The 19,981-nt window shown below is 41.8% G+C and overlaps 1 protein-coding gene across 1 annotated transcript in view; it reads left to right on the forward strand.

The window, feature by feature from the left end:
• Positions 1-19,981, forward strand: part of PPP1R1C (protein phosphatase 1 regulatory inhibitor subunit 1C) — a 48,544-nt gene that overhangs the window by 20,484 nt on the left and 8,079 nt on the right. The window contains exon 4 of the mRNA XM_005519860.3: positions 1,604-1,664. Within this exon, the coding sequence (XP_005519917.2) occupies positions 1,604-1,664 (61 nt within the window). The remainder of the gene's footprint in view (positions 1-1,603; positions 1,665-19,981) is intronic.

Raw genomic sequence — 19,981 nt, forward strand, 5'->3', positions numbered from 1 at the left:
CTCCCTTCCCCCAGTAGCAGGGAGCTGGGAGAGGCAAGCTTCCCCTCTGCTGCCATGCCTGGTTACAGCACAGCAAACCCAGGGTGGCCCTGCCAGTTCAGCCCATCCGAGCGTGGATCTGCGGCTCACTGCCGGGCCAAAGGCATTCAAACACCTCTCCGCTCCCTCCAGCACTTGTCAAGCCTACAGCAGGCAGTGCAGTGGTGTTCAGTGCCCAGGAGTTAAAAGCTGGCTCCTCCAATCTCATTTTCTAACCTCCCCTTGCACAGTCCCTCCAATTCCCTGATCTTTTTCTCCTTCACCACTGCTCCGAGCTCAGGCAGCACTTTAAATAGCAGCAGCAGGTATTGATCGGTTCAAATTTGAACTCCAATACAAACTTATAAAGATTTACTGGCGTGAGATTCACCAAGCAATCCTATAGTGCTTATAAATAGCTTTCTTTTTTCAAAGAAGACAATATTTTATTTATAAATGTTATCATTCTATCCATTGTGATAAGCTAAGGTAATAGGATTATCCCTACTTGTGTGAAACGTCTCAAATGTTCCATGAAGAAAATAGATCTGATCAAAATTCGCAGTCTATATATTAGGCATTTTTAGCAAATGTTTGGGTAAAGGCAACATCATTACTACAACTAGAAATTGACAAAATGAGGGGGGAAAAAAAAGCTTGGCTACCCACAGTTTCTCCTTAACCTTTTTGTTAAGAGTGAGATATGATGCTTATGTCTTCCAAAGCTAGCTACAGGTGTACTGTGTGAGGCTTTCTTATCCTTTTTATGTAGGCTTAATTCATGTTGGTGTAACATTGACACCAATTTAGCTGCTTTCATTTTGCAAAAGCTGCTCTGCTTGAGCACTGAATATACTCCAGTTAGTTTTTGTTAACTAAACATGGGTATAATGTAGTAATACTATTATTACTCTATGTGTATTGGTATAATACAGTAAAACTATTATTACTCTACACGTAATTTTACTACCATTATTTTGGAATGATTTGTCTTTTGTGCATAGATGTGATTTTGGGGCCACAAAAAGTTTAAGTGTGTCTAAATACAACGCTCAAAATCAAACAGTCATTTAAAGGCTGAGTGATTGGCTGCTGAAATTATTATCTTAGGTTGAGTAGAACATATTGAAAAGGTACAGGGGGGGATTTTCAACTTATTTATATTAAAATGTATATCTTAATATTTCAGTACTACCTTGCACATACATATAATCACTGATTACACTGTAATTGGAATGTTGGCTAATGTAAACCTTGCAAGTATTTTAATATAGGTAGACATTTATTTGCCATATGAGAATCAATTACACAGGCTGTTAAAAGCACAGGCTATGCTGATTTTATGTTTAACAATATTTTTATAGGGTGAAGGGTAATTTTCAGTAGTATTGGGTCTGTCTTGCCTGGGGGTCATAAAGGCTGTCCATTAAACACTGTTCTGGCTGTCCTGTGTACAGCTGGGAGCTGGCACCAGCTGTGCACAGTAAGTTTTCCTTAGGAGCTCTCAGCTGGGCGTGAGTACAGGAGCAGAAAGCTCTCCCTGTGCCCAGCTCTCACCGCCTCTCTCTGTTTTGTCCCTCGGCAGTCGCAGAGCGCCTCTCCCAAGCAGAGGAAGCAGAGTGTCTTCACCCCTCCTGCACTCAAAGGTACCGTGAGCTCCTGCCCTGCCCCTGCCTCGCTGGCTCCTGTGCCAGAGCCCTGGCTCTGCCCATGAGCCGCAGGGTCATGCCCAGGCATCACTGCCTTCCCTCTCTGCTGTCACCACCCAGCATGGACCACCTGCCTGCTGCTGGCCATCTCTTTATCCTCAGCACAGAATCTTGCTGCAGTGGCAAGTTTGTTTATTTGAGGGGAAAAAACCAAACAAAACAAGAAGTTTTTATGCTTTGATTAGCTTGCTCTAACTGATAATTCAATGCCAAATTATGAGCGGAGCTTCTTGAATATGTAAATTCTATTGGTGCTGGCCCCATAGAGTTCCCTGTTTCTTATTTGAAACCACTTCCCCATATTCTGCCTCTCTTTCCAGGCAGCTGTGAAAAGGATAAAAACCAAAACTGTGGGCTGGGTATCTGATTATGGGGAGTGTGAAGACTTTCTTGGGAAGAGAAGGAAAAATGAGAAGTCTTGCTGAAAGTTTTGAGGGCTAACATGCTATGTGGGAATATGTACAAAAGCAGCAGAAATATCACCTGGGATCAGAACAGTTACATTTAGGCCTTGCTTCTTATGTAGCTCTGAACAGAATTTGACTTGATGACGCTTTCAATGAAACAAAATCTGTGGTGATTCACCAGCACTTCTGACTGACACTTGTCAAAGCAGGATTATTTTCAGACTGCAGTCTAAGGCCGTCCTGCCAGGTGTCTCTTGATAGATAATGAATACGTAAATTTCCATTTGTCTGCTTAACACAATTTATTACCTGGCAGAAAAGGTGGGATATCTGATTTCTTGTGTGAAATACTGCCGCTGTCATGAGGTAATTTATCATATCAGCCAGTTCTGTGGATCTCACTCTGTAGCTTCAGCTCTCTAATACCTGTCCTAGCCACAGTTAAAATATCACTCAGCTGCCATGCAAGACTGTCTGTTTGCCAAAATGGGCTGAAGTTTATGTGCTGGATATCGGAACTAATCTTATTACGTTATTACAATACTTTTTCTGGAAGGAAAATGCTTTGCACGGATAGCAATACCTATTGATCTCTCTGCTGAATTATTTTGCCCTACAAGCCTAGGCTAAACGCTGTGCAAATGAAGTGCAGTGTGAAACAGGTCCTCACAGCTCCTCTCAGGAACTGCAGCCTGCAGAGCACTACCTGCAGCACCCTGCTGAGCCCTGGGGAAGCGCCTGGCATGGTGTGCATCTACATCAGCTCAGCTCTCAGGGGACCGCACAACATAGGAGAGCATGTGATCAAAAGATCACAACTAACCTGAAATACCTTGCAAACAGCACAAAGCAGAGCACAGAATGCCTCTCCTCCGTACCTCAGCACCCTAAATTGCACCATACTCCCAGGTACACAAGTGGATATTTGGAAGTTGATGACCCTTCCTGTAAACAGACTGGATTGCTTCAGCTTTACCGTACTGTTACTGTCATAAATTACTCCTTTTAATTTAAAAATTACCTGGTAGAAAATTCATTGTTCTTCCTTTTCATGGGTATGAAAACATGAATTTCTTTTTTGAGGCTGAGAGACATACAGCAATGTAAAATACACCGCGCTATGAAATACACAAAGCTACCTCTATTTAGGAATACAGAGTTTTTATATTGATTTAAATTGTTCTAGTTCTATAGCAGTTGAAGATAACACTATTCAACAGTATTTTCAGAATAACAGGCTTCACTTTTGCACACTCCTCCTCAACTTTGAGCATATACGTATATTTATTTCCCTCAGTAGATTCATAGTACAGTATTCAACACACAGTAAAGTAAAAAAATGAAATTCTTTTCCAGCCCCCTGTGTGCTCCATACCCTCCAAGGCTGTTACTAATGGAAGGTGGGATAGACTGTAATCTGGTGTATGTTACCTCTAAAGCTGGAGATAGTAAATGGAGTGCAGAAGAGGCACAACTATTTTAATTTGTTAACTTCTCTGGCATTTTAATGGTTTGTAGCTGCTGTTAACTCAAAGTTCCCAAAAATAAGCCAAGCTTGCAGGCAGTGGAACTGAGCCTGGAAGCTGAGACAGCAGGGATGTGTGGAGAGCTGTGGGAGACATGAGGGGCTGTAGAAGGAGCTTTGCTTTATGCCTGCAGCAGAGAGGGATCAAGAGAAACCGTGGGCAGAGTCGTGCTTCAGCCTGACTCCAAACCTGCAAGTAGCTGGAAATAGTTTGTTGCCAGTTTTGTAAGTTTTTTGAAGTAATTATGAAACTATGTGAGAGAAAGGCTGCTGGTTTCTGAATTGATGGCTAGACAGGAGAGAGAAAGAGTAAATGAATGTGCATGTGGTGGTTATAGGAACCCATACAAAATGGGAAATTGTTGGCATTGTTGAAAAGAGCAGAAGCAACATCAGACAATTGTAGGCAGCACCAGAACTATGGTAACATGTTACATGAAATATCCAAATACATTAAAATATATGCAAAAAATGGAAATGCAGTATTGCTGAGGTTTTACCTATCATGGTAAATATATGGAGATCAACCTCTTAGTTAAATTGCCCGGAGGAGGAGTTCACATTGCCCAGAGAAGATGTGGCTGCCCCATCCCTGGAAGTGTCCAAGGACAGGTTGGATAGGGCTCTGAGAAACGTGGTCTAGTGGGAGGTATCCCTGCCCATGGAAGGGGGCCTGGAATGAGATGATCTTCAATGTCCCTTCCAACCCAAACCATTCTACGATTCTGTGATTCTAGTACGTGGTATCTATGTGGGCATAATTTTCCCTTCTGCCATAGCACTTACTAAACTGAAATTCAACATTATTAGCTGTCTAAGATCATCACTAAACGTTCCAGTTTCATCACTACAGAAGTTTCCTCTAGTTCAAGGGCAGGCTGTGGCTGCTGCAGCAAGCTGTAGCAAACCTGGAGCAACAGGCAGGTTCTTATTACTGCATATCAGTGTGTACTTTGGCTCCTGCTTTTATTTTCCTAAACAAAAACACACCAGAGTTCCTACAGACAGAGCAAATAGCTGACTCATCTCAGGGCATTGTTCTTTTTACTGGAATACAGTGTGCTGGAAAAATCAATGTGAGAGCTATTGATTTAAGTAGTAATCTGGAGAGGGACTCAGCCAGCCAGCCAGATAACAGCTCAGCATGGTGTGCTTCTTAGGATTATGTTACCAAACCTAATGGATGTCAAAGAGGTTTTCCATTTTGCTTTCATAGATAATTCTTTTCCTAACCTGCCACGCTAGTGTTTGTTAATTCCATGCTGGTATGTAGCAGGCAGTGTTGGCAAAAGTCAGTATCTGAAGGTTGCACCAGACAAATTCATTGTATTTTCTGCACATTGTGATTCACCTCTTGTCACACTTTTTTGTGTTTAGCAGTAATCTTAACTGAGGATTCGTCACCTCCAGTTCCCCAGTGACAGTGTTTGTGTCACTTTTTCTTCTGTTATTCATGGGCTTTTATGCCTGAAGTTCAAATTTCCTCATTCTTTAAGGTCTTCTTCATGTGTGAAGGTTGGCTTGAACCTCCCTATGAAAAATACCATAAAAACAACCACAGGAATGTTTTGCAATTTGAATAGTCATCAGTTTTACCTTGGGCAATATTTTCCAGTCAGTTCTCACTGTGTAAGGCCTTTTTTTCCTATTTACTACTCTGCTTCTTGTTCTGTATGACAAAATCAAGAAGAATCCTTTGATCCTTTTCCAAAGTAGATGCCCAGCTGTTTTAGCACAAAGATCCATCCATCCATCCATCCATCCATCCATCCATCCATCCATCCATCCAAGCACAAGCAGCATCTTTAGAAATATCTTCATTATTCTACTTGGTGGACTAGAGGAGCCCTTGGAAGTCTTGCTGGAGTCTCATTTTTTACCGTCACACTTGCCAGAGAAGTCCAAGATGGGATAATAACCCTCCCAGATAGAGAGGGACCAAGTGAAGGCATCTTAGGCTGCCAGGGCAGAAGTGGATTGCACTTACCTCAGGTAATGGTGCTTCCTTGGTGTCGCATTACCACTTGAAAATCAAAAGGGCACATTTGAGTCTCAGAGCTGCAACATCCCAGGGCATGCTTTGTGCTGAGGCAGGTTTCCTTTTACCTAGGTAGTCATGTTTTGTTTGGTAGCTCAGCTCATCCTTGGAAGGAAATGCAGACTGCAGTGACAGGAAACAAGGTTTACAAAGACTGACAGAGGCAGCCTGAGCTGTTCCCAAACCTGCATTGCTCCCTAGAGGTCCCAAATCCCCACATTATCTACCAGCTATTGCTATTAATACTGGTGGCTATTTAAATACCATCAAGGTCTCCCCCTGCGAAGGAAGTGCACGTTCCCAAGTGATTTGAGGATTTCATTAGCCGTGATTCTACTGGTCTGGATGTGCTAGAGGTCAGGGAAATAGGAAAACTTCGCTCGTTTTAGTTCACTCTGCAAGAGGCTGCTTAGTTCAGATCAAGATCCTACTGGTTTCAGCAGGCTTTAAAGAAAGTTATTGTAGCTGTCTGTGTTCACTGGACCACCTATGCAATGAGGAGCCATCAAATCATAATTAAAGTCATTCCCCACACAAGTAAGAGATGCATTTGACTGTTTTCCCTCTCAGCCTTTTGGGAAATAAATGCTTTAAATTCCCCCCTTAATGTATTTTTCTTTGCATAAAAACAAAGGCTTTTTCCTGAGCTAGGCCCCAGCTACAAGATTTGAAATGGGATTAAATCAGAGCTGTTATAAATCTAAGGAACATTCAAAGACATTATTTTGGTTTGAGACATTAAAACAACCAGAACTCACTGGCTTTTCCCAAAGTGTTCAGACCCAGGGATTTGATACATGCATAATTCTAGTATTTACAATGACGGTTGGTATTAAATGAGCTCTTTCTAGCTTCTGCCATGAATTTCAGATGCTCTGCTTGTTTAGTGCCTGCTTGTTCTTCTCTCCAAAGGAAACAACATGCAGAATAAATGATTAAAATCATTATGTCCCTCCTGAAATATGTAATTTATTAGAAGCAATTAGTACAGTATGTGGCCCTCATCCAAATTTGTAACCCCTTAGGCCAGCTTGATGATGTCTGATGCATCTCATTACTTTGTGACTGAAGGTTAACAACGAACATGGGTAGAGTCTGGAGACATTAAAGATTATTGTTAGTATGGTAAGCACTGAGTTTGGAGCCCATGAGAATCATTGTGGAACAAAAAACTTACACTAAATTTACTTCAAGTGGCGCAGGAATGAAGTTTCTAAACTTTAGCAGTCACTACAAAAACTTGTATCATTTTACAGGCTGCCTTCTTACATGGCAAACTCTGCAAAGAGCTTCTAGCGTTAACTAGACACATCAGTGTAAGAACATGAAACATCACAGTATTCTAGAAAGAAAAATACCATGTCTTTGTTGTTGTTTCTGCTTCACACATGGGCTTAAATTTAAATTTTAGGAAAGTAATGTCAGCCATAATATCAGAGATCTTACACAGTCTTCTAAACATCAAGGCCAGGCCTATGAAAATTCAGAAACTGAGTTGGTATTCAGTCAAACTTTTCTTATGTGTGTGAGTCACTTGGACTCAGGCTATTACATTTTTCCAATCTCTCCAACAACGATCCTTCTTCAAAAATTATCGTTCTGCGCATCAGCCATGTGGCCAGAACAGGAGATGGAGATGGTTTTCAATTATCCTCTCAGTCCTGAGTGTGTATTTTAGACCTCCCTCCTTTTCCAGCAGGCTAAATGGCTATGATACTGGGCAGGGGGCTAGGACTAATCCACCAAAACAGGCAACATCCAGTGCCTGGAACAATTCCTGAGGTTGGGGAAAAGTCTTCCTCTAATGCCTTAGCAGAGCTGCCATGTCCCTGGAGAAACATCTGTTCTTCAGCCTGGTAGTACCAGTTCTTCAACACATTTCTTTCAAGTAGAAAAGCTGTCTCAGTAAGCTGTTTCTTGGGTAACAGAAGGCCAAGTTCTGCCTTGTTCTTTATGCACACTGCTCTTGTTTGTTCATGTGTTGTGATGTGACAAAATGCTGTCTATATATTTAATTTCCTGGGTGGAAGGCCCACAACTGTCTGGACCTTCTGAAGCACTGGGAATAGAAGATTTATGCTGCAGTTTCATATCATTGCATTTTTACCTTGTCCCAAAGGTCACAAAAGTGCAGCTTTGCTTCCCAAACTACTTGTTCTCATCGTTTATATATTGTTCTTATCCACATCATAGTCAGATGCACCTCGATACAACCATACCACTGGATGCAGAGTGGCTTTGAATGAATTTCCTGGCTATCTTTACCAAGATGTTTCCTTCTAGTGCCTGGTCTCTTTTCCTCTCTCTCTCTCCCCTCCTCTCTCCTTCCTCAAACTTGAACAGTAGGGTGATGACAGTAGATACAATTAAGAAAAAAAAGAAAGTGAAATTAATTAGTGAATCACTGAGTTGGTGACAGGGATACATCAGATTTTGCTGCCATCTCAAGTTCAGTTGGCTGCCACCATTATGGTGCTGCCCAACAGATTGGCAGACACCGCTGTAGTCTGCATTTCATTTCTTACTGTTGGCAGCTTTGAATACATTTCATTTCACACAGCTGGCAGCTCCTGCTTCAAAATGGCTCTGGCCTTGGCTGCAATAAATATTGCAGTAGCTATAGAGAGACTAAGGTGTCCAGTGAAGCCTAAGCTTGACATCTGTTCCACAGAAAAACTGGGATGTTTGTGTTATAACTTGTCATCTGCCACTATTACCTGGAGTAAAGAAAAAAAGGCTGTGTTGAGCACTAATGTCAGTCCCTAAATTACCACGTGTGGTCCAACACAGACCAAAGTCTGGGGGAGTATTTCCACTGACCTCGTTTGGCTCAGCATGAAATCCACATATCTGATAGTTCCTTCTTATCTTGTGCAATGAATGCTAAATGGGCCTCCTTCTAAAGGTACAACTTAATTTTTATGGTAGAAGCTAATCTTAGAAAAATGCTGTGAAACAGCATTTATGACTTGAAAGCAGTGTTATTAAGCAATGCTGTATCAAATGTGGAACAGTGTAAACATCATACTGTTTCTAAGCAGAAACAGGCAACATTAAAAAGTCAACCTTTTAAGAGTTACAACATAAATAGAACTAAAACATGGGATACATAGCACATATTTTAAAATGTAAAGTAGAAAACCCAGAAAGGGAAGCATGTATTGTTCTGGTCACTTTATATTAAAGATGTATTTATAGTGAAATTACAAAGATTTTGGTGGTTTTGTGTTCTGAATTGAAGCAGCTTTTGAAGAAAAGATAATATTTTTATAGGAGAAGATGTAAGATTCCTATGAAGTCAGCCATTTGACAGGACATTAAATTTTATTTCCTTGCTGTATGTTCTATGCTGGAGGTTAACAACCAAGCCACATGGCAGATACTGACTCCAGCGAGCCCTACTGTAATAAATAATAATTGCCCCTCTGCTTCATCTAAAGCATTGTAAATGCAGAATTGGATCCCAAGCAAGATGGCAGAGTGAAGACCTAGATTAGACATTGCTGTTCCTGTTCAGGGTTTGACATCTCCCAGACAGGTGGGGCAGGACTGTGTGCACAGGGGGACGAGTGCATCTGTCAGGGCCTCTCTCCCCTTGGCTCTGTGACACCATCAGCCCCACTGGGGAGAGCACGCTCCTCCTGCCACATTGCTAGGGGTCACGGCTGGGGAAACAGGGGGAGCTTGCTCACTTTATATTGGGCTGTTCTGGAGACAGATGCACTATATAAATACAGAGGTACCTCTCTAAGTAGGGTATTTCTAAAAGGTCTCCATAGTGTGTGGGCTGCTGTCTCATTTAATCTACCCTTAAAAAGAAAAGTCTCCCTTACATTTGTACCTAACTGCATATTTCTACAGTGCCTCTTTGTCTATCAGTGTCTCCTCTCCATGTAGTCAAATTTCATATATAAAAATCTCCATCCCCAAAAGGCAAAGCTTTCAAAAGACAGAATGACTACAGGCAAGCACAAGGTTAATAGTGAATTTGTATAACATGAAAGGCACCACCGTGCATTGAGCAGTGGCATTAGCCTGATGCAGCAAAATCATCCCACGACCTTCCAGCTACCATTCCATCAGCTGTGCTGGTCTTTATGAGCATGTGCAAGTAGGTGCAGGCTTGCAGCCATCAGCCAAGCTCCCACCACCTGCTCTGACTCCTCCTGGGATCAGGGCAATGATTTCCACAAGAGTGGCTCCCAGCCACAAGCTGCTCTTCCAGGGACAGTAGCTCACCCATAACTCTTTTACTTCGGGTTTCACCCTGACCTGAGTCAAGGTCCCAGTAGCACATTAGCTTTGTGACATCTCTATTTCTGACCAACATGGTCCTTTTTTTGTGGTTAAGCTAAAAGAAACATAGAGAAACCATGCTTCTGATTTTTAGGGACCATCTGTGCTGGGTTTCTTGCAGCGGGGATGTTTTCTGGGTTTTTAGTATTTGAATTTTTTTCCTCTTTTGAAGTGTATGCCTATTGGTCTGACTTTATTGAAAACCAAAAATTGTCTACAGAAGGCCATGTGGTTCTACTCCCCTCCATAATTTCTCCCTTCCTTCACCCCTTGGGATACAGTATTGGCCAGTATAGCAAGAACACAGAGTTCCCAAAACCATCCACCAGAGCTTTGGCATGGAGACAAGAACACGAGCAGCCTGAAGATTTCAACCACATCCTTTCAGGCCTGCAGCTAGGACCAAGCACTCGCATGAATTATGCGTGTGACTGTGACCAGAAAAACACAGGAAATACTGCAGCTAGCATATGGATCTGAAAAGGGATTCATTTTCCTGTGAGCTGCACAGGCCAGAAGGATGTTGCTTAAAAGCTGTTATCTGATGTAGCTGCTAGTTTTTCTTGAAACAGAGGGAGGGAGGATGCTTCAGGTTTTTCAGCTCCCACACAACCTGAGAACAGCCAGCATTATTCCATGGATCTCTTATAGCCAGAAGAGACGTTCAGCAGTCTCTGAGCAATTTACAGAGTAACTATTTCTAACAACACAATTAAAGGAGCTGTGGGATCTAGTGACTGCTCAGAAGGAGAGCGCTCCCCTGCAATGTTTGCTGTGTTTCTCCCAGCTCAGGGTGCACCACTGCTGGCACACAGTGAGGAGGAAGAGCGCACTCGTGTCTGGTAAACCCTGGGACTGGTGTGGGTTTGTGGGCTGCTCCCTGCAATGGCATCTCTCCAGGTGACACAGGGCACACCGTGGCTGCACCTGTCCCTGCAGAGCAGCTGGTGAGGTGCAGGAGCCCATACACCCCTCTCCAGCTCAGCTGGGACTGTGTCCAGGCAGGAGCCTGGAGGAAGAGGTGGCCAGTGGAAGGAAAGCAGAGGCACTGCCAGGAGCAGCAGGGCCAGCCTCTGGCCCAGCAGCCGAGTATCCACGGGCTGCCCATCCCCTACAGAGCCAAAGGGGGACAGCAGGCTTCTCTTCTTTTTTTTCTATTTTTTTTCAGCAATGAGGAGAAATTATGTAATTTCGATTCCCTTGGAATCCAAAAGAAAACAGTTTTTAAAAAACAGTGGGATTTTTGGCATGCAGGCTCCCTCTGGTGACTCCTAGGTGCAGCTCCACTGTTGAATGGCAAGAACAGTTACGAGGAGAGGAATTATAATAAACCTGACTAATTTTGACACTTAAAAATCTGTGAGGTTATTACTACATTTCACCTGCATTCCAGTGGTATGCCTCACATCCCATGAGTGGTTAGAGCCTGACTTTTATTTCAACTCACTCTTAGAAAGAGCTAAAGTAAAAAAGTGTAAAAACTAATTTTTAAAGGATCTGTGTCTGTGATCTGAATCTGTCTAAACCTTTAGTGGAGAGTCTACCTTTTCTGTATTTTGTCTGTATTTTCCCCAATTAAACTGAGTAAACTGATATTCTTGATGTGCTTTCCAGAAAAATTGAGAGCAGTACTTGTTTTGAGGCTCTGACAATCCTGAGTGTCAGGTAGTGTGTTTCTACGGCATAACTGCCTTCTCTTTGTACTGGATGCTGGCTCTGGGGTATTTTGATGCCTCAGGAAAACCAGAGGAGGTAGGTTTCTCACGAGTTCAAGTCACTAACACAATGAAGAGCCACCAAAGATTTTGTCCTGGTGTTTCGCTGCCCATGGCAACCACAAGGTGAGACTGGTTGTATCTACTGCAATGCAAGTAATTTGTGGTGACTGCGTTTGATGTTGAATAATGTATTTCTCAACACTGGGGTTTAATTTTCCAGCAATCAAAAATACTTAAATATAAGAATTTGGTGGGGTTTCAGTTGCCTTTAAGTTGAACTAGTTAAAATGAAAACATTTCAAGTTTAAAATATGACTAAAGATGTTAAACTAAACCTTAAACTGTTTTCTCCTCTCCCAAAAGACCAGAACCACTGTACCAGACACCTTCTGATGTCTAAGCTAGGAACTTGATATTGCTGAATTTCTCTACCAGAGAAGTACCCCGGTTGTGCATAAACATTATGTACTAAATCGGTCTGCATTTGTTTTAAGGGTGGGAAAATCTACCTAAATTTCTGTGCAAAACACCATAAGTTGCTGCAATCCAGTTTGTTTCCCTTGATTAAAAGGATTTGTACTCTTGCTCTGTGAAAATTTTTCTGTGCTGCAAAGCAATGCTGGTCCCTCTTGTGCTCCCAAGTCATGGGAATCATCCAAAACACCCAGTGGAAATGATCACAGGTGCCTACATCAGGCTGGGAACTTTCTGGGTGAGAGCCAATTGGCACAGACTAAACCTTTCACAACTGACAACACAGTGAAAACACCATCCCACAGTTGCCTATATCCAAATTTCACCTTCCAGTCCAATGGGTGACATCCTTTGTGCAAGTGCATTCCCTGCTTCTGTAAGACAGCTCTCTACAGGCCAGTTTGGATGGGTGATGCTGAGTCCTAGGAAGATGTCTCAGAAGCAAAAATTAGGACTTGCTAGGCTAATATGAAGAAAATAGTAATGGCCTATTATTCATATGCCACCCATGAAACAACTGCAGTGGGGATAATAAGTAAACACTGGCCTATCAATCACTCATTTAATAATACAAGGTTTTTCTAATTTTGAAGTTGTTTGTAAAATACATAAAAGAACTAATTTCAACATTTGAAATATTACTGATGTGAGATTATGCTGATGCCAAAATCCTATCTCCTTTGTCATCATGGGAAGGATCACAACAAAGATTATAATTATAACTCAGTAGGGAATTCATCAGCAAATTAACAGAGAAACTTATGGACTTCTGACAAAAGGAAGAGACAGGATTAATTAAAAGTGAAAGCCTATATGGTATGTGGATATATAGCAGAGAGATACACCACCTTTGAATTTTGGGTGACCAGCATAGGTTTTGCTTCTGTCTTCACTTTGAAAACTCACTGGAAATATTTTCATCCTAACCCTAAAAATCTCAGGCTGCACATTCAGCAAGAGATTTAAGTCTACCACTAATAAGTTTTTTCTGTATCTGCCCAGACCATGGAAAGAAGTAACCACAAAAAGAATAACAAAAATAGAAAATATGGATCCAGAATATAAACTGAAGAGGATGCTGGGGGTGTCTTGCCAGACCTGGGGGCAGAAGAAACAAAAGCTGTTCAGTCATTACACACAGGACTTCATTCACTCCATCACATACTCTCAGGCTTCTGCTTCTCAGTACCACAGCCTCCTCTTCTCTGTCAAGGATTCTCTCCCCTAAGGATGTGGCAATAAGTTTTTTCTCAACTGTTTGGGTTTCCTGACCTCAGAAAAATTCCCATGTCAGTCAAAATCCAAAGAAGTAGAGCCACAATGCAGTTCTCCAGGGAAAATTGAGCAGCTGGATAATGCTGTCCACTAAAAATTGAAGTCAGATAGGAATGACTTAAGAAAACTAAAATTCAGCTTCTTGGAAATGGCTTATGAAGTTGGGGAGATTAAAATGCTTTGTAAAGCATTTTCAGTTATGTTTTGAATGAAAAAACCTTAATTTCCATTGTGTTTTGAATGCATATAAAAATCAGATGATTAATTTTCCTATAGCATGTCTACATTTTTCATGTTTAACAAACTAGGAAAAACTAAATGTTCTGGTATTGTTAAATTTTTTTTGGTGGATTTTTTTTTTTTCCTAAAGTGAACCGTAAAATTTCAGAGGTATTTTCCTAACCACAAACAAATTAAAATTTTTTGGCTTCAAGGAAGTGCAAACATTCAGCTACTGAAGTCTGCCACTGTCATTTTCAAAAGTGCTCTGGTATGAATCCATCCTGCTTAAACCAAGTCAGGCACGGGGTAACCCTGGGCCAGTTTCAGCCTGCCTAGTGAAAAATCCAGCCCTGGAAGTCTCTCTGCTGGCTGGACAAGAGATCACAGACACGGGCATTCCTCTTTTTTTGGGGAGCAAATCACTGTAAGTAAATCTCAGGGGAAAGTGCTAGGCTTTGTTCCTGCTGCTCAGAGGTCTGCAGAAAAGCATCATTTTCCTTTTTCACTTACCTTGTGCTGGCTGTGCTGCCAGAACAGCAGCGTGCCGTGGGCTTGCCTTGCCCTGGGCTGGCCATCCCAGCCCTTCCCAGCAGCGAGGCACTGCCAGCACTGCACACTGCCTTCACTGCAGGCTTTTGAGCAGAGGCATACGGCTCCATCTCTCCCCACCTCCATAAAAAGAGTTCTGCCAGCCTATATATATATGTATATTAAATGTTAACAAAAACTGCCATTTGAATGGATGGAACTTAATTTGAAGTTAAAACATATGGCATGAATAAAATGCCATGCTGCTCTTCCATCACAGTGCCATTGTAACTACCTCACAGACCAACTAGGTGCAAGTGTCAGCCCATGTAAAGCCCAACAGGCTCAGACTCCTTCAGTTCAGGTTCTTTAATACAGCATTTTCCCCAAGAATTAATTGCTCAAGGCAAATCCCTTACAAATGCTCAGGTATTGGCTCTGAAGATTGGTTTGCACAGCACCAGCAGGAGTTTGGAACAAGAATTACACACAGTAATTCCATGGTGTAGTAAGAGAAATGGCCAGGAGAGCCAGTCAGAAATTTCCCGTTAAGAACTCAAGAAACAGACAAAAAAAACTCATTAAAGGGAAAATGTTCTTTGTTGCCACTATTGGCAGGGACAGATTAGAGGAAATAAAACTATGACACTTGATTCCTTTCCTGACACCTAAGTTACCATTTAATCTTTTAACATACTGGGAGCAGAACTTTTATCCTCTGTAGAAAGAATAATAACTGTGAACATAGCATTTGTTCCTAGAGACAAGTGTAGGACTGCTTTTGTAAATGCTCACCGATTTCAAGGCTCAGAAAGGACCCTTATTTTTGCAATTGAATCTCTGGCATGAAGCACAGCCTTCAACCTAATTCTACACTTGATCCATATTTGAGGTTGAGCAATGGTATATATTTTAGAATACAGAAGTTAAGACTTCTTATGAAATTAATCTTATCAATTCTTCTTAACTTTTCCCTTATTTACTTACAGCAGGTAGGTTGATAAAACTGTTTTATTTTGTACATAGCAGTCTAAATAACTAAAATTTGGCTTATCCCTACCTCTAAACAGACTTACCTTCTGTAGCTGCAATACTGAACAGTGTTTCATGCTGTCTTTAGCATCAGCTTTCCCAAGTCTTTGCTGATGGGATTTTCTAGCTGTTAAACCTACTTCCCACTTTTAGCCTCCTGGCTTAAGATAATCAGGCTACAGGGTGGCTCCAACTGGGTACATAGGCTGGAGAGGCACGTGGTTAATCCTAAAACTGACAGAAGTTGCCTGTGAAAGTGTAAAATGGTATAATTTAAAGAAGCTGTGTTTAGAAAATGCTATTCACAAACTGTTAAGGCCAGTGATTTCTAACACATAATTTATGACAGTAGCAGAGCTTTTGACTTCTGTTATTATGGAGCAGCTGATTAGAGGTTTGAAAATGGGGCCTTTTATTTGGTGGAATTACTGTAATCCTTTGAAATAAGTGAACAATCCTGCCAGTCCTATGATTCTGACCTACTCTGAGGCAGACAGCTGCTTGACTGAAAGTGGTGCTGATGTTAAAAGCGAGGGCTTAGCAATTCCAGCAAATAAACACTTTGCCCAGTAAGATCTGGCTTCCAGACAAGTGCTTTCTCAGAGGAGATTCTGACCATCTAAAAAGCTTCCCAGGGCCCGTCACAGCACAGCACCTTTGGGGATCTGCCTGCATCAGTTGAATTCAAGCACCCTTACCAGTACTACTAAGCCTGTCTTTTAGCTGTGAAAAATTGGGATGGAAAAGTGTCAGGTGAAGAACTCTAATCCTCTCCTGACTGCTGGCCCCAGCTGCCTGGTCAGAGCAGCACAGGAGCTGTGAGGAGAGCCTTGCAGCACTGCCCGGATTCACTACTGACATGGAATCCACCTCTACATGTTCTTCTGATCAGGTTTTTGAGGTATTTGACCAAGAGCCATCCTCCACAGAATCGGCTAAGAAATGTTTTCTGCTTTTCCAAAGGGTAATTAGTGCTGGGCTGAGACTGATAGATGCTGAAACACCACTTGCTGGCGAACTGCAGGAGCTTCAGCTCTTCATTTGAGCTCTGAAGAAAGGCTGACTTCTGCAGCCTGAGGGCTAGCAAGGGAAGGAAGGACAGGCAGAACAAGATGTTTCCATGCTAGCAGAAGTCACCTGGGGCAACAGAAACCTCTCTGTTTACTCTTTAGGCTACTGTAAATGGGAGCTGCAGTCCCTTCAAACATGGCAAAGCTGACCCCTCTCTCCAGTGCATGTTCTGGCCAGCCTGTGGAGGGCCAACAAAAGCCTTTCTGTGCAAGAAGCTCATGCTACTCTTAAGGAGCCAGCGCTGCTTCAAGCCATTCTGAGGGAAAAATGGGAAGTGGAAACCGATGTCTCAGAGAACAAAATGGAAAGTAGCCAGACATTTGCAACATGATTTTTGCTGCTCTCATAGAGTCTTCATTGTGATAGTTTAACAGAGAGCCTTTTGACTGAAAGTAGCCTCAAGTGAGCCTCAGCATTTGTCATTCAGAAGGCTCACCATGACTACTGAGGATTGCATGACTTGAGCTGAGAGAAGAGTTAGCAGCAACCAGCAGACATTTAGAAAATTAGTCATACTTTGTTGCTGGGTTTCTGAATGATCATTCACAAACCTCTGGGGCCATGGTGACCTGCTGAATATGCTGATGATCTGATCTGCTCCAGATCAGATATGTGACCTACATAGACCCGTCATATTTGCCAGTGCATCAGATAATTCGTTTTGATTTAGTCATGCATATTAGAGAGAGGAAAAAAAAAGTGAATTAACTTACAAAGCTGAATAATGTCGTGGTCTCATAATCACAAAACACATGAGAATTTTTTTTCTCCTTCTCAATTTGAGCTGAGGTATAAAATAATACAACACGAGGAGGGTTGGTTTTTTAGAAATATTTATATATTTCTGTAGTGTCAACATAGTTTAAACTGTCACATTTGTGCTCCAGATTCTTTTTATTATAGATGTTGGAGATCCACCATATCTGCTGGTGTTTGAAGACTACATCAATTGTTAATCACAGAGCGATTTACACTTTGTGATTTACACAGAATTCAATTACAATCTAGGTGTACTAGATAGTCTCAAGCATCTGTTTAGATTAGCCTAGAAAAAGCAAAGTCAGACAGCCTGACTTTGCTTTTTCTAGGCTAATCTAAACAGATGGTTGAGACTATCTAGTGCACCTACCTTCTGTGTAATTTGTTTATCTCATATCTCAAACTTTAAAGCCACACACAACAGGAATTTACAGCATTTTATGTAAATTCATTGCAAATAAACAGTAGCTGGGGTTTTGTCTTTGCAGCTGGAACTTAATTACGTATGTTGACTCTTCTTTCTTTAACAATAGTAAGAGAAAACCTCATCAGTTTCTGGAGGAGAGGGACCAAGATCTGTGTAATACAGAAAAGACCTGGTTATGCTCAAACTTATTTGCCATGGGATTAAGGGTGACCCTTGCATGCTGATTATCAAGCTTTTGTGGAACCTTGCTTAACAGAAACTTCCAGGCATGGGTACCACTCAGAGTCCCTTGAGATCCATGCACCATTTCTCAGTCTTCCTCAACAAAGAACAACCCAATTTATAGCAGACTTTCAGAGGCTGTATCAAGCAGACTGTTCACAGTTACCAACATCTATAAAGCAAAGTTTTCCACATCTGTTTATTTCTATTTTGTCTTCCTCCCTCATGATTTTCTGTTCACTCACTCATACACATGGGAGTTGTCAAGGCCTGGAACTTTGTGTTTTATTGTGTTTTATTGCTGTCATGTCATAGATTACTTTTTGATACTCTTTGAACCGCCAGTAGCTTAGAGACCACCCAAGACAGCGGCTGCCTTGGGACACACAGGCTGGGCTCTTGTTGCCAGATCTGCTTGGAAGCAGGATTAACCTCCTGCCACAGGTCATCTGGTGTGATTATTGAACATGAGCACCAGCAGATGAAATAATAGCTGCCAGCTTGTCAGACCGAAGCCATTCTTCTAGGTGGGAGTGAAGAAACACAAGCAAATGCATCTTGTGTTTGCATACAAACATCAGTCATTGACTGGCTCCTTGCTCATACTCAGTAATCATTCACCCATCACTGGATGCCACAATTCTTGTCATATCGTATTGAGGTTAATGAAGCATCCAGGAACCCACACCAGGAATTTTGTCCGTGCCACATAAACCTTGTTCAAACATTTAACAGAAGCTGGTGGTTGCACCAGGGAACTCCCAGCTAGGGTGTAACAGTCAAGGCTGGGAACAGACAGTGAATGTCAGGGAGGAAAGCAACAGTCTTTGTCTCAGCAGGCCGGCAACAAAAGTGTTCTCAGAGTGTTTCTGAAATTCCATAACTGAGGATTTTGAGGAGGATTTGGAAGTAGCCATGGAGGCAGATAGATGTACCTCTCCAAAACTTTAGGAGAAGGAATGAAAATGCTAATCTAAAAGCAATTTGAGAAGCAAATCTGTCTCATTTTCTGATGTCAGATGAGTGGGGGTGATGCCCATAATACATGAAGATATTTAATTTTCCTTGAAAGCATATATAGCCTGAAATATCTTGGAAGGAATCAATGGAGGGAACTCAAGGCAGAAATTAGTGTCAGGAGAAAAGATACATTTATAAAGCTTGGGGAAGGAGATGTGGAAATAGTGAAGACCCCAGAATAAGGAGAATTTCAAAGTCTGGATAAATGGTAAAGACTATATGAGATGCATTAAGCAAGAGAAACATGCAAGATTCAAATGAAAATTGGATATGGGGATCTAGAGAAGAGCGGAAATCAGAAATGTGTAAGCCTAAATATCAGGGAAAAAATGACAATGTTGTTCATGGTACATTAATGTTTTGGACAGGACTGCAGATCAAGAGCTTGATTTTGAGGTATCGTCTTAGACTTCCACAGTCTTGCATAGGGATGCACTCCTGAGTTTTAATTTGGTCAGAAGAGAAAATGACTGTCAGAGAATGGCAAGGAGAGAGGCATTACAATGGCTGAAGAACCAGGGGGAAGGAGGACCAGGGTAAAAACTGTCAGAGACATCAGCAAGCTGGAAAGGATGGAGAGAGAGGTCACTGGGCAACTGGATCAAAGGAAATGGAGGACGGGGCCAGAGAGGGCTGGTAAGGTGGAACCAGTGAGCATCATTTTTGGTGAGCTGAATGGTAGCGGGAGAAGGGGAGTCAGGTAGGGTTAAGGATAGGGTTAATGGTTTTTAAGAGTTACTAATGAAAGCTTAAGCACTGAACTCTGACTTGTATGCAAGTAGAGTTTATCTAAACCACTCAGTTAAGTAAAAATGGATTAAAGGTTTCAGGAACTGATTGTACAGATGAAGGAGAGAGATAATAGATCATTTATGCAAAGAGGAAGCAAGAGAAAGTTCAAAATAGTTTTTTGGGAAACTACAGAGTTTTTCTTACTGGTTTTCTGCTCTGCTCTTGCATGGAAAACATGCCCTCCTGTATTTCAGCTGTTTAAAAAAAGAAAAAATAGACTATATAGTAGGATTTAATTTCTTTCCAGCCAAAGAACCAAATTTTTGATCAAGGAAGTCAAAATGCCTAGGAGATGTGTGCACAGGGGTAAGTTTTGAGTTTCTCCATGACCAATAATGACAGCTGTGTTTCTGATATCTTCTCCAAATGGGGCAGAGAGAAGACAAGACATACATTTCTTGCATTTGAATAAACCGGGCAGCGTAGCTGGCATATACCTGATAATGAA

Source organism: Pseudopodoces humilis, chromosome 8, assembly GCF_049639895.1.
Source record: "Pseudopodoces humilis isolate 2021_Gansu_Grassland_sample_001 chromosome 8, ASM4963989v1, whole genome shotgun sequence".
NCBI lineage: Eukaryota > Metazoa > Chordata > Aves > Passeriformes > Paridae > Pseudopodoces > Pseudopodoces humilis.